General features: G+C 38.8%; 2 protein-coding genes and 1 long non-coding RNA gene across 13 annotated transcripts in view; 1 reads left to right on the forward strand and 2 right to left on the reverse strand.

Annotated features, from left to right (window-relative positions):
• The window catches only part of LOC105306597 (zinc finger protein 568), a 67,743-nt gene that overhangs the window by 45,106 nt on the left and 8,751 nt on the right, over window positions 1-13,886 (forward strand). Inside the window, exons 1-4 of one of the 6 annotated variants that reach the window (XM_023524135.1) lie at window positions 5,553-5,592; window positions 6,709-6,768; window positions 8,102-8,228; window positions 8,490-8,585. In XM_023524135.1, coding sequence (XP_023379903.1) covers window positions 6,754-6,768; window positions 8,102-8,228; window positions 8,490-8,585 — 238 coding nt within the window. In that variant the 5' untranslated portion in view covers window positions 5,553-5,592; window positions 6,709-6,753. Of the gene's footprint in view, window positions 5,674-5,706; window positions 5,755-6,708; window positions 6,848-8,101; window positions 8,229-8,489; window positions 8,586-13,886 lie in introns of those variants that run through there. The other 5 variants (XM_011381708.2, XM_023524134.1, XM_023524136.1 and 2 more) reach the window with 5 other exon arrangements.
• The window catches only part of LOC105306601 (zinc finger protein 14 homolog), a 126,262-nt gene that overhangs the window by 11,896 nt on the left and 100,480 nt on the right, over window positions 1-13,886 (reverse strand). The window contains exons 1-2 of one of the 6 annotated variants that reach the window (XM_023524155.1): window positions 5,118-5,326; window positions 4,431-4,494 (exon numbers count right to left, since the gene is read on the reverse strand). The exons of 1 other annotated variant lie outside the window; for it this stretch is intronic. In XM_023524155.1, coding sequence (XP_023379923.1) covers window positions 4,431-4,451 — 21 coding nt within the window. In that variant the 5' untranslated portion in view covers window positions 4,452-4,494; window positions 5,118-5,326. Of the gene's footprint in view, window positions 1-2,877; window positions 2,923-4,418; window positions 4,495-5,117; window positions 5,327-13,886 lie in introns of those variants that run through there. 4 more of the 6 variants (XM_023524152.1, XM_023524151.1, XM_023524156.1 and 1 more) reach the window with 4 other exon arrangements.
• On the reverse strand, window positions 12,278-13,879 carry LOC111732358. Its single transcript, XR_002777521.1, has 2 exons — window positions 13,562-13,879; window positions 12,278-12,623 (listed from the first exon to the last, which is right to left on the reverse strand). It is a non-coding gene; the product is annotated as an uncharacterized LOC111732358 (long non-coding RNA).

Below are 13,886 nucleotides of genomic sequence, written 5' to 3' on the forward strand. Positions count from 1 at the left end.
AACATTCTAAAAGCTTCCAGGAAGAAGACATGGATCACATAAAAATTTTCAGGAATCAGAATGGCAATGGACTTCTCAACAGCACCACTGAAATAAGAAAACAAAATGATTCCTTTAACATCACAAAGGAAAATGAATTCTGGCCTAGAATTCTACACCCAGTCAAAGCTACTGCGAAGCCTGTATACCAAGCCAAGATTAAATACCATACTTGCGTGAAGATTAAGCCAAGACAATTCTAGATCCGCAGGGAATAAAAGTATCTCCTACGTAGCTTTTCTTAGGAAGCTAGTGATCTATGTGTCTCATCGAAAGTGGGAATAAATTAAGAAAGAAAGAGTACTATATTCAGAAACTAAAAAACTAACATGAAAATGGCGAACGGAGTTCCAGTACAACTGTAAAAGGCAAGTCCCAGGACAATATCTGGTAGCAGACCTAGAGAGCAACGCGTAGGAACAGGAGGACAGTGGACCATGAAGAGGTCTTCGAGGAAAAATAAAGGGCTAATATATAAAAACGAAGAACTAGTAAAGAACAATACTACTACTGATAGGCAACTGACAGCAATGTTGTTGGATCTGGTTTTTAAAAAATTAGCGACATATGTATGGAACCAGGGAAATGAAAAAACAACGTAATTTATCCTCAGAAAAATAAAAATTGTACTAAATAGAATCTAGGGTCTAGTATATTACTTGGCTCAGATTAAATGCATGTGCGAGGTCCTAATCACATCAATGTCAATGATTTAAAGAAAAATGTAATGAAACTCTTTTGCCGGAACAGGAAATGAGGAATGTGGTATGGAAAATCTCAATCTATATTTAGCTCAAGAAAGTCACTACATTGATCTAAAATATCACTACCTTAGACAAGAGCCTAATTTAAATTTCTTAGAAACTAAAGTGCTCTCATGACAGTTACGAGAGTTATTCCTTAGTTACATAAATTCTTTAACTTTTGTAATTTTACTGATGGCAGAATTTTCAACAATATAAACATTACTGAAAAACATTTCTTTTGAAACATTAGGCAAAATTCTTAACATCCTTTCCAGACATGATCCCCCTTCTCACCTTTTGCCCTAGGCATTTCTTTCATTTTGCTGTTCCCGAGTTGTATCATTTATAGGATTGTGATTGTAAATATATTTCTGTAATGAGAATGTGATTGTACCTATAAATCTAATAAATTACTGAACCTGAGTGGAGATCATGGGAATTCTTGAATTTGAGGTTTGCTGGACAGAAGTGCAAACTTCTTAGGGACACGCAAACTTGGGGCTGGTTTTCTAAAATAGGGCAATTTTGTGAAACTGAGTCCCTTAACCTGTGGGGTCTATGCTAACTCTGAGTAGTTAGTGTCAGAATTGAAATTAAATTGTAGGACACTTGGTGTCCAAGAATCAGTTACTGTTTGGAAAATGACATTTATTTCTATCTCACTGGAGAAATTAGGTTACTTCTCCTTCATTTTGGGCCAACCAAGAGGGCATCCTTTAGGCTCCTGGGTCCAAAGTGGAATGGTGGGATTATTTAGGAGAATTTTTACCTTGTTCCCTGGAGTTGAGACTGCTACCTATTTCCCTTCTTGGACCCAATGGAGGGACGATGTGACTCCAACAAAAGAGTGAATCACAGAATGTCCAAGTGTAATTCAAATATTACAAGTACTGATTTAAAGAAGACGTGCTGTCCACTTCACCAGAAGCGCAATTAGAAGTTTCCAGCAGGGAATTCTCCAAGAATCCTATAAAAGCACCCTATAAGAAAACGAGTCTGTGGCCTTTTGAGCCATGCTTCTCTTGCTCAGGTCCACTTCCACTTCTGGAAGTGTACTTTCCCTTCTAATAAAACTTTACTTTTCTACTGTTAAAAAAAAAAAGAAAGAAAGAAAGAAAAAGAGTCTGTGTTGAACACAGCGAGAGACCAAGGGCAAAACAGAAGAACCAGTCGAGACTTTTCTTCTTACTTTTTCTTCCCTACCCCTGTGACAATCTCATAGGAGCCAGAAACTGCCTACTGGGCAGGAAAAAGAGAAGTTCAGGTTGAGGAAACAAAGAAGCTTAGTGCACTCCTCTTATCACAATGCAAGCTTCTAGCTTAAAGCAAGCCTGAGCTCAGAGAAAAGGCTTAAAATGAAACTTAGAATTATTACGCTCAACTAGAGGTTGCAGTTAGTAGTAAAATGGCTGATCTTGACACTAAAATCAACCAAAGGATACCAAGAGTGATCAAAACAATTATAGGGACTGCATAAATTTATCCAGGGCAACAAAAAATATGAGCCCACAGAGAGAGAGTTGAGAGTGGAAATTATCGGAAAAATAATTTACTTTGCTTGCTTCCTATGGAGTCCTGCTTATTTCAACAAGCTGGTTATAAATTGGTTTGGTTTTCCAGGTACATAGTCTTATCTGCAAAAAAAATAATAATCTTATATTCTTTACTAATTTTTAACCTAATTTCTTGTCTTAAGTGCTTTGGGTAATACCTACAGATAATGTTAGATAACATTGGTGATAGCTCATATCTTTGTATTTTTCAGATTTTATTGCGAACATTTCCTGATTAAAATATTTCCTGCTTCAAATATTTCCTGGTTAAACATCAGGTAAGCCTCTAAGAGCAAATCTCATATTCCTTTTACAATGTATTTTCTACCACAGTATACTACCTCCCAAGAGTTACTCCCATTAATATTGGACAACAATCTTCACTATAGAGATGGTGAGTGCAATTAAAGGCTGCTGGGAAATGGGAACTAGAAACTCTGGGCTCTGGAGCAGGAGGGTGGGATGGAAAGACTCAGCCCTCATCTTTAGAATTAGGAATCAGAATTTAGTTGGGGGAAGAATCCAAAAACTCTACCTACCTGCCATGCCCTCTGCCCCTCCTAAGATAAGATAAGGTCCTTTTGCTTAATATTGCTTTGATTTGAGCTGTATCAACTCTAAAAATCAAAAGATTAAGAGACGAAATAAATAAATAATAAGTGCTAACCTATGTTTAATTAGAGCCTGAAAAGGAGAGAGAGAGAGAATGAGGCAGGAACAGTCTTATGGCCCAGAATTTTCCTGAATAAAAAACACCTATCAACAAATTCAAAAACCCTTACAAATCCCAAACAGATCATTTTTTTTAATGCACACTTAAACACATTATACTAAAGAAAATCGAAAACAGAAAGTTTTAAAAACAGCCACAGGAAGAAAAGCCAAATTACCTTCGAAGGAGAGAGAAACTAGAATAATCAAGATTATGATACTGGTAAACGTATATATACCAATAGATCAAAAGAACCAAATGAAGAGCTCATAAACACACCTATGCACATACAGACACTGAACATATTTGCATTATATGTATGTGGATATATCTGCAGTGAGAATACAATGGACTTTCTAACATATGCTGAGAAAAGTGGGTATTCATAAGGGGAGAAAACCCTGACCCCCATTTTACATCACATACAAAATCCAGTTAGGCTTAAAGATATAAACAGAAGAGGCAAAACTTGTAGCTTTAAGCATAAATATAGGAGAATATTTGCAAAATCTTGGGACAGGAAAGGGTTTCTTAAATAAGATCCAAAAAGCACCAATCATCAAGGAAAAAAGTTGATAAAACTGACTACATTAAAATGAAGACTTCTATTCATAAAACCATCTTAAAGGAAAAGATGAAACAATCCAGATAGTAGAAAATTATAATCAATAAAGGACCCACATGTAGATTATATAAAGAACTCCTATGAATCAATGAGATAATGCAAAAGCAAAATAGGTAAGAGATGTGAACAGGCATGTCACAAAAAAGGAACCTTAATTCAATAAACACGTGAAATGATGTTCAATCTCATTGTTAATCATGGAAATACAAATTTAAACCTAGGTGTATATATGTATGTGTGTGAGTACAAGTGGAAATTTAAAGGTTTCAAAATCTGACAACTGATCTGAAGAAAAGGATAAACCATAAAAAGAAATAATATGTATCTTTTAAAAAGGGCATTTACAAAGACCATTTGGTGACATGGTAGTATGATACTTTTTAGCGAAAATGTAGACTATAAAATGGTAAAGTATAATTTGATTTTGGAAAAATGAAAATACATCAAAATATTAACACTAGAATGGACGCACTTTATTTTTTTCTTGGTATTTCTGTGTTTTTGCAATCTCTTAAAATAATCGTGCTCTTATTTTAAAATCATAACAAACATTGCACTTAAAAAGAAGAAAATCAGCAAACAGAAGTGGAACCATTTTCCAAATCAGTGAACATTAGGGGGCTATTGGGCCCAACAATCCTTTTCTCTAACGGATAAATTACAGGGCTCTATGATCAAATGACAGATCTTGATTAAGCATTCACTTTCAGAAGGGGGAAAGCCAAGAGGAAACCCCGACACACTTTGGACATTACTTGAGGCAGTTCATCACGCATTCCTTTCTTCTTTTCTGGGCACCTCACCTGGAGAACGGGAGAACTAGGAGAGGAAAAAGTCATTGTGAGATACCAAGTTTTTCTTGCTGCCCAAATTGGTCAGGTCAGAGGGCATCCCCAGCCCCATTCCCCACCACACACAGAAGAATGGGATATCCTGCCCAATCCCAGTGCCTCAGGGAAAGACTTGAGGTCACTGCTGTCGAGGGGCTATAACCTGACCAACTCTGTCCCGGGGAACAATGTTCTGGAGTCACATCGCAAAGCTGACAAGAGCCTCATAGCCGTACACACAGTGTCACAGACGTTAGGCACAGTGATACTTAAACCAAGGGGACACGCACGGCGTTTAATCACGCAGCCACCACGCAACCCACACAGCGCACTTGCACAGTCGCAGGCATCCTCACGGTGTCGCAGCGTGAAAATTACAACCACAGGGTGCACAACGCACATACGGTGACAGCTCCACAGTGTCGGGCACCTCGCATTCGCACACAGGTCTCAGGGTCACCATCTCTCCCACAGACAACCCACGACCTCCCGTCTTCGGGCCGCTCCGCCCGCACAAGCCCGAGGACGCGGCTCCGAACCGGTCGTCCGAGTCTCCCGGGGTCGCGACTTGCACAGCCCAGCCGACTCCCCCGGGGGCCCCCGACCTCTCACCTCACCGAGCCAACGGTCCCGCCAGGCACGACAAAAACACTCGCGTTCCTGCGAAAAGCGCAGCGCGCCACCAGGCCCTCCGGGAAATGTGGCCCCGAGCGCGACCCACGGCCAGTTCCTTTCGGCCCCAGCGAAACGAGCGCTCCCGGCCCTCTCCGCGTCGGGCGGGGTCTCAGAGCCGCGCCCCTCGGCCGCGGAGCCAGCTGCCCCGCCCCTCACGCCGGAAACGGAGGCGGCGTGCGACCGGAAGTCGGGTCGGGCGCGGGGGCTTCTGGGAGGGGTCGCGGGGCCTTCTGGGAGGCGCCGTGGGGCAGCGGCGCGTCCGCGGGGAGGCGGGCGGGGAGGCGGGCGCGGAGGGCTGGTCCTGCGCGGCCGGCGCCCTGCCCAGGCCGTCCGACTGGCCGCCCTCGCCCGGCCTCCCAGGAACCGCGCGCTGGATGTGCTTCGGGACGTTGCCGGCAGATGACGCTGCCGCGTCCGTGAAGCGGGGCGCGCAGGAAGGCTGGGTGGTCCCCGGGGCGGAATCTCCGGGGAGGCCGGAGGGCGCGGAGGAAGGGCAGTGCCGCGGCCTCGGGGTGGGAGGGCGCGCCTGGGGAGGGGTTGGAGCCGCCGGAACGGGAGACTGTGGCAGGACTTAGTGTGTGCGACAGTAACGGTGTGCGTGGTTGTGTGTGAGCGTGACCGAGGGACCGCGATGCGATGCGCGACGGCAGTGTGTGTGCCATGGCGACGTTGGTGCTTGCGTGTGATGATTACGACGCGCGTGGTGTTGTCCGTGTGATTGCCATGAAGGTCTGTGGTTAGGCTTTCGTGATAGGCATGATGGGTCTTGCCGTACTTGCGTTGCCTTCTGTGTGGCGTTTGTCATAGTCGATACCTGCTTGAAAATATTTTCTGTAATATTTAGTTTCACGTGCTCCTCCCTCCCCACTGGCCACTCCTTTTAGTCTACTTTGCTGCCTTTTCCCCCCCAGAAGTTATTGGCCCTGTTCTCTTGCTTTCCAGTTTTCCTTGGTGATCTTTTCCAGATTCACTATATTATCATCTGATGGCTTTTATGATAGGTATTGGTTAGCTTTTGCCATAATAATGCTGCCTAACAAACCACCCCTAAACTCAGTGGCTACAACGCCCATAAACAAAAGGTTCCAAGTCCATCCCTTCCCATTCCTTGTTCCCACTCCCCAGAGGTGACCACTTTAATCACTTTTTTCTGGATATTCGGATACACTTTAACTCTTCGGAATAACAGTCTCATACTGCTAATGTTTAATTGCTCAGTTTTAGATATTACCTATTGACTTAAGTCTTCATGGTATTATTATGTACTTAAGATAAGCTTTCCATTAAGAATAAAATAGCAGGATCCTAGAGAAATACTATTTTGTCAATTGGGCACCGCATACTTAGCCCTCCAGAAATTCCCATCCGACTTTCTATGATCAAATTAGTCACCCACGTACACTTCAGTGTCCTATAGTCTGGTGGTGATTAACATTTTCAGTACTCTGATCTTATAGCAACCTGGTGCTGAAGATTTCTATACTCCTTTGCTGAATTCTGAAGTAAATCTGTTTTTTCCTTCCCTCAGCTTGGTGTTCTTGGGATTCAGCCCCTTTTTAAGGAAGAAGAGGATATGACCAAGTCTCTTGTATGTTTTAAGCACTTATGAAGAATAATATAGAAAGATATCAAAATGAGAAATTTGGGATATGGCTATGCAGAAACAGGTCTATACAGAATTGTCATAGTTGAGGTCAAATTTGAATAAGATCTGGAGAAGCAAATGTAAACTGAGACACGAAGTCCATTTTATAATTTGCGCTGTTTATGAGGAAAAACTTAAAGAGCTTTTTATTGGCACCTAAGTAAAAAGGAAATTCCAAAATAATCCCATAATTCTTATAGTTTTAAGATCAACTTTTTAAATGTCTGTTTTAGCCAAAGATTAAAAGCTAAAATTACCTGGAAGGATAAATGGAACAAGTCTTTTAAATGATCCTACATATATATTTTCTTCAGTTGAGGTTTTTACAACTCAAGCTAAAATACATACTAATATTCTGCGGCTGGTATGCACAGCTCTCTACATCATTTTTTATGTTCTCAAAAGACAAAGTGTTCTTTGTCTTCTTACAAAATGATCATCCTCATCTCTTGATTCTTTTTGTTTCCAATTGTGGAATCCCTTCACACTCCTATATATTAAACATTTTCTACTTCACTGCTTTTTGGCACAGCCTGAAACATACTTTTGCCCATATCATGAAGCTCATGCAGTTATTTCTCCTTTTGGCAGAATGGTTCTCTGGGCCTAGACAGACTTGGGTTCAGATCTTGGCTTAGCAAGTTACTAAGCGCATGATTATGGGCAAGTTTCTTAACCTCTTTGGCCTCAGTTACATCATGTATAAATGGGGATAATCACAGTACTTATCCCATAGTAATGCACATAGGAAGTGCTCCATAAATAATAAGTATCGTTGAAAATCATTTTCTACGTACATCTTTTCTACCTGAAAAGGTCTTTGGATATGTTGGCTTTATTTACTCACCTGCCTTTTAGTTTAAGATATGAAACCAATGAGATATAAGATGTCTGATTTGGGTTTGAAAAATGAATTTCTCTTCAGTAAAACCACCATAAGCCCTGTAACAAGGCAAAACTGAGACTAGTTTTTGTACTACATAAAATAGAATATACTAACGATTCTTTTAAAAACCAGTAGTTTAGAAAATTGGGTGAAGAACATAAAGAAGCAGTTGCAAGAAATTTAAGTGGCCAATAAATACTTAAAAATAGTAATGTGACATAAACTTCATTCAGATTTGCAGCTATATATTTAGATGTATTTGAATTGGTGGTAATACACACTTTTTAATGAACTCTGATCCCCGGATAATAGCTAAATGAGTTCTTACATGTTTTGACCGTTGTGTCTAATTTCGATGACATCATATTAATCAGGGTTGTGTTTTTACAGGAAACAGTGACATTTAAGGATGTGGCTGTGGACCTCACCCAAGAGGAATGGCAGCAAATGAAACCTGCTCAGAAGAACTTGTACAGGGATGTAATGCTGGAGAACTATAGCAACCTGGTCACAGTGGGTAAGGGCAGCTTTGCAATTTTACATGGAATTCCTTTCCGTTTTTGAAATGTGTGATGACTTTAACTTGCCAGATGAATCTAGGCTTTCTTCTCTTCACGTTGTATGTGTCTTTAAGCTAAAGGCTAATTACGTTGTCTCACTGTGAAAGTTCCTCCATCCTCACCCTTCATAGTCTTTATGCCCCTGAGACGCAGCCCAGCATGAACCGATTGTCGTCTTTAGCATCAATATCCAAATCCTTTGCTGTTTCCCATAATAGGCTATCAAGTCACCAAACCAGATGTGATCTTCAAGTTGGAGCAGAGAGAGGAGCCGTGGGTGATAGAGGAAGAAATGTTTGGGAGACACTGCCCAGGTGAATAAGTGAAAAGGCAGCTCTAAATGAGAAAGCCACATGACAGTTGATAGGAGGGTTGATAACACTTCCTATTTTCCAGTTTTTAAAGGCTATAGTCTTCTAGAGTGACAAATGGTATGAATGAATTGGATTGCTGTGACATTTTCAGATACTATTTTCTTCCTAGATTGGAGCTATCTTCCTTTTTCAAATTTAGAAGGCCAGTAGCCTCATCTGATTTTAGGATGCCAGCCTTCCCTGATTCATTCACATCCCTGCGTTCAGGATTATGATCCCGCTCTGTGACCCTTAAACTCTCTTCCTTTGTGTTTATAGCTTTATTTTCTTATGCATTCAGTATTTCATGGATGCGTCATATTTTAAAACGTTTGTTTCGCACTTAGATTCTTTTAAATTTCTTTCCATTTTGAAGAGCCTCAGATGTGTGTTTTGTAACAGCACTCACACTTTCCATCGTACGTCACAATCCCATGTAGCTTTAAAAGTTTCTGGCTTAGAAATTGAGGCCTCCTTCCTACTTATTCCCACCTTCCATTCAGTTTTTTAAAAAAATACATGTACACTTGGCTACAAATATAAATAGTCCAAGAAGTAATTGAAAAGTGAATCTCCCGCTTGTCCTTGAAAATCAATCCCTTTCTTTATTTGTTGTGTATACTTCTTTTTCAGAGTTGTGCTGGCTATTCTTGATTATTGTTTTACCATATGAATTTTAGATTCGACTCTAATGTTTCCAGAGAAAAACCTGTTAGACTCTCAATTGGGAATGTGTTAGATATATAAGCTAACTTTCAGAGATTTAACATCTTTATAATGTGGAGGTTTGGCATCTTAATAATGTCGAAGAATACGCTCTGCCTTTATACAGATCTGTCAACTTTTGTGTCCTTCAGGAATACTTTCCACGTTTTCCCTTTATAGCTTTTGTACATTTTTTATTAAGTTTATACCTATGTATTAGACAAGAGAAAAACTCAGTACTGTAAGAATTGGAAAGGGACCTATAAAACCATCTTTATGTAAAGATTAAGATTATATCCCTCAAAAACAAGAGAATCAACAGAAAAATTACAATTACAACTAATAGTAAAAGAAGCCAATGAGATGATAGAATATCAAGTTAACAAAAGTCAGTAGCTTTCATATATACTTCAGTAGTCAAGTAAAATATATAAAGTGAAGGAAACCACATTTATAGTCATAACAATAAAGATAAAATACTGTTCTGGGCATGGGCATCTAACAGTGTACAAAGAAAGTCCTGTCCTCACAGAACTTATGATTTAGTGGGAACTAGAGTCCTTGAGGTTTTGCACATAAGAAAATATCTTTTAACTTTTATATTTGGTTGATACTTAGCTGTGTCTAAAATTCTTGAGCCATAATTTCTTTCCTCGGTGTTTTTGTAGACAGTGCCCTGAAGCCTTAAACAATCAGCTTTGATGTTGCTTGGAGAAACTGGAAGCCTGGTTGTTTACTTTCATAACTGGGCAACTTGGTTTGTTCGCCTTGGATGCCCGAAGGTTTCTCTTTCTAAAGCTTTAGAACTGTATGAGGCCTATTGATCAGTATCTATTTTTCCTGTTAATGTATATTTATATTTTTTGGTTCTTAAGAGCATCATTGTAGAGATCTGATGCTGCTTCCTTTTACAGTTATCTTTACTCATCTTTGAATTAGGTTATTTCTTGCCAGACCCACTACTTACAAGAGTATTGTAGATGCCCAGAAAACTGCCCTGACCTAGTCGGAAGACTTCGTCGCTCGCATTGACCTCCTTTATCATATAAAATTTTGTGTGGAGAATTGGTTTGCCTTTACTCCTCTTGAATCAGAAGTTACCATTTTCGTTCCTCTCTTCTACCCTCCTATACCAACAGATTGCTTGTATAAGAATACCAGCTATTTGCATCTCTTTGTTTAGTGCTGCTTTCCCTACCCTTTGATAGGACCAGATAAAGACCATTATTCTCCTACCGTTAGTCTTACCACATCTGGATCCCATTGTTGCAAAAAATGACCCCTTTATTCTGCTCACAGGGTATGCCTTCTGTTTTGGAGAAATCTGTTCTCTGTGATAAGATGTCCCTGTGATAAGATGTCTGAGATAAGAAAGAACAGCCACTTTCTCTGCATTTCTTTCCTGCTTGATGCAGTCTATCCTTTGGTTTTTTTTTATACTCTGGAATTGGAGTTTAGCTGTCTTTTAGTTTCATTGCAAAGGTATTTTCTTTTTCTTCTTTATGTTTTCAGAGAGGAGAGGAAACAAATGTTTAATTCTACCATATTGAAACAGGAAGCTCTCTATCTTATATTTGATCCTGGATCACCCTTCTTGGATATGTCTTTCTTTTTTGCTCCCTTCTGAAATATTCTGATTTCTCCTCAGTTCCTGCTTATTGTTTATTCATTTTTCCTTTATGAAGTGTATTTTACAGGACGTCTTTTCTCCATCCTTCACTGGACATTATCCTCAATAGTTCTGAGTTACAGATAGACTCATTTTTCCTTTATGTGCCATCACGATACAGGTGTGCTTAACTTTTAAGTCAGTATTTAACTCTAGAAGTGACAACTTTGAGCTGCGTATCTTTAATGTCTCCAGCATTGTGAAACTTCACATCTTCGCCTGTAATTAATTATAAGTGCTCTTAGCTATCCTGTTTCTAGCAGTTATTTAGCTTGGAGCTCAGTTTTCAATAAATGGTCCCCAACACTTCCAGCCATTACCCATCTCCCCCATCTCTGAGCTAACTTTCTACTTTTTGTCTAGCAGGGTGATTCGGAGTCTGAAACATACTGTCTTATGTTATATGCTTTGATGGTCTGAGCTTTAAATTATTAACCCACTGAGAGAAAGAAAGTCTGTCTCATTCTTCATCTAATGATTTAGGAATTGATTGATGGAAAGCTATATTTGGAGATATTTTTCTCTTTTTTTCTTTTTTTGTTTGAAATATTTACTCGCAAACCCTCAATGCAAAGGCAGAATTCAGGTTAGAGTAAAAAGACAGGGCAGAGCTACATGAAATTTAGTAAATGGGTGAATCAGATAGAAAATATCTTAAGGTTGTAAGAGAAGGGCTGTCTGTAGAAGGAGAGACAAGATTGAGAAGGTTTTCTTGTGTGGTTGTTGTTTTTTTTTTTTTTTTGAGAGCTTAGAATTAAATCTGTTTACTTATAAGTTATGTAGATTATTAGGACTTACTACAAATGAGAAAACTATAACAGGTTTGGAGAGTAAAACTAGCATGACATGTTTACAAGGTAAAATTAGAAGCATCGTCTGGTTGGAGGAAGGTGGACTGTGGGGTTAGTGAATGGAGGCTGGGCTGTCACCTAGTGTGGAGTCAGAGAGAGTTCTGGACTTGGCCAGCCTTCATGCCTTCTTTTATATGTTTTAAGTTTTGTGAGCGATTTAGTTTAATTTTTCTCTTTTTTAATCACTGAAGCTATAGTTTTGCCTTGTGCCTAGGCAACAAGGTTACAGTAGTTATAAGCAGGGCCTTAATAAGGTAACTGAAAAAAGGTTAAAATGTGTCCAGTTATCTAATTTTAAGTTACTCACAGTTGATGGAACTCCAGAAGTATGAAAAAAGCAATGTAGAGGTAATAATGTAAAGAATGCTATCATTTCGGGTGACAGTATGTCAGTCACAAAGAAAGAACAAAAGCAAAACACAACAGGATTTGCTGGTAAGGACAGTTTCAGTGTCTAGAAATGAACACAATAAAATGATAGCCTGCTGTTAGAACACTGCATTGAGTCAGATCTTGAACAAAGATGACTTGCTTTCTGATCTTTTCATTGGGTACTTACATGCCTTGTTTACATATGAGAATGAATTGCAATTAGATGGAAAGTTGGAGCTGTCTCCATAGTTATCACCAATTTGGGGACGGATTAAGCTTAGAAAGCCTAAGCATCAAGTGGTTTTGTTCAGAAATAAGGGAATTAGAACTTTATGACAATGACTTTGCTTGTGGTCTGCAGCGTGGATGAGATGGACTTCTCAGGATCACATGGCAGTTAATCTAGGCAAAAGTAATAAGAAATTGGGTTATAATTTGCTTCTCTAAACCTAATGCTACTGTTAGTATTTCGCTTTTATACCATTTCTTTTTTTAATGTACATTTTTGATTGTTCTCAACTAATACAGTACTTGTTTTAAAAAACCGTAAAATACAAGGCGTGTGGAAGTCCCTTGTTCTGCCCTCACATTTCACCTCATTTAGGCAATTATTTTCAACTTAGCCATTTCTTAGGGTATTAACCTCCATGTTTCTAAATAAATGTGTTTATACTTTAAATTTTTTTATTATAGCCATTTTTAAACACTCATAAAAGTAGAATAGTATAAGAAATCCTCATGTATTCATCACTTAGATTAGTTATCAACATTTTGCCAAACTTGTTTCATCTATCCCCCTTCAGTTTTGTTTTTTTTTGTTTTGTTTGCTGAACTATTTTACACATCACCTTTAAATACTTTTGTATGTGTCACCAAAAACTAAAAATTTTTTAAATCACTGCAAACCACAATATTAATATCACACCTAATAACAACTTCTTACTGTCATCTGATACTTATTCTCTGTTCATATTTCCTCAGTTAGCTTAAGAATGTCTTTAACTGTATAAAATTAATGTTTTCAAAAATATTAGAATGTTTAGAGTTGACTGACACCATCTTAAGTAATTTCTTCTAGAAAAATATATAGTAAGACCACTGATTTCCATTTCATTTCATTTTTAATAAGTCAGAGAAAGGATGTTGCCATGCTTTATCTATGGTAATTCTCTTCACTGGGTCATATTCTAACATTTCAAGAATGTCTTTTTGTGGTTGGTTTATCTGAATCAGGATCCAAATAAAGATCAACACATTACATTTGTTCGATATATCTCTTAGGTCTGTTTTAAGTCATAAGAGTTCCTCTTCTTCCTCTCCCCCAAATCCATTTCCCCCACCATTTTCTTTGTGTAGAATCCAGGTCTTTTGTCTTCTAGAACAAGGGTCAGCATAATAAATAGGTCTCTGTCACATATTCTTTATCTTTCTCCCTCTTTTTCTCTAATAACCCTTTTAAAATGTAAAAAACAAACAGAAAAAAACCTTTCTTAGTTCACAGGCTGTACAAAAACAGGCTATGGCTATTGTTTGCCAAGTCCTGTTCTAGAATGTCCGACATCCTGAATATGCCAATTTGCTTCCTCACGGTGTGGTTTAACATATTCCTTTATCCTATTTTCCCTATAATCTGGCTTTATTATATTCAAGTATGAGTCTTTGACA

This window comes from Pteropus vampyrus, unplaced genomic scaffold (assembly GCF_000151845.1).
Source record: "Pteropus vampyrus isolate Shadow unplaced genomic scaffold, Pvam_2.0 Scaffold448, whole genome shotgun sequence".
NCBI lineage: Eukaryota > Metazoa > Chordata > Mammalia > Chiroptera > Pteropodidae > Pteropus > Pteropus vampyrus.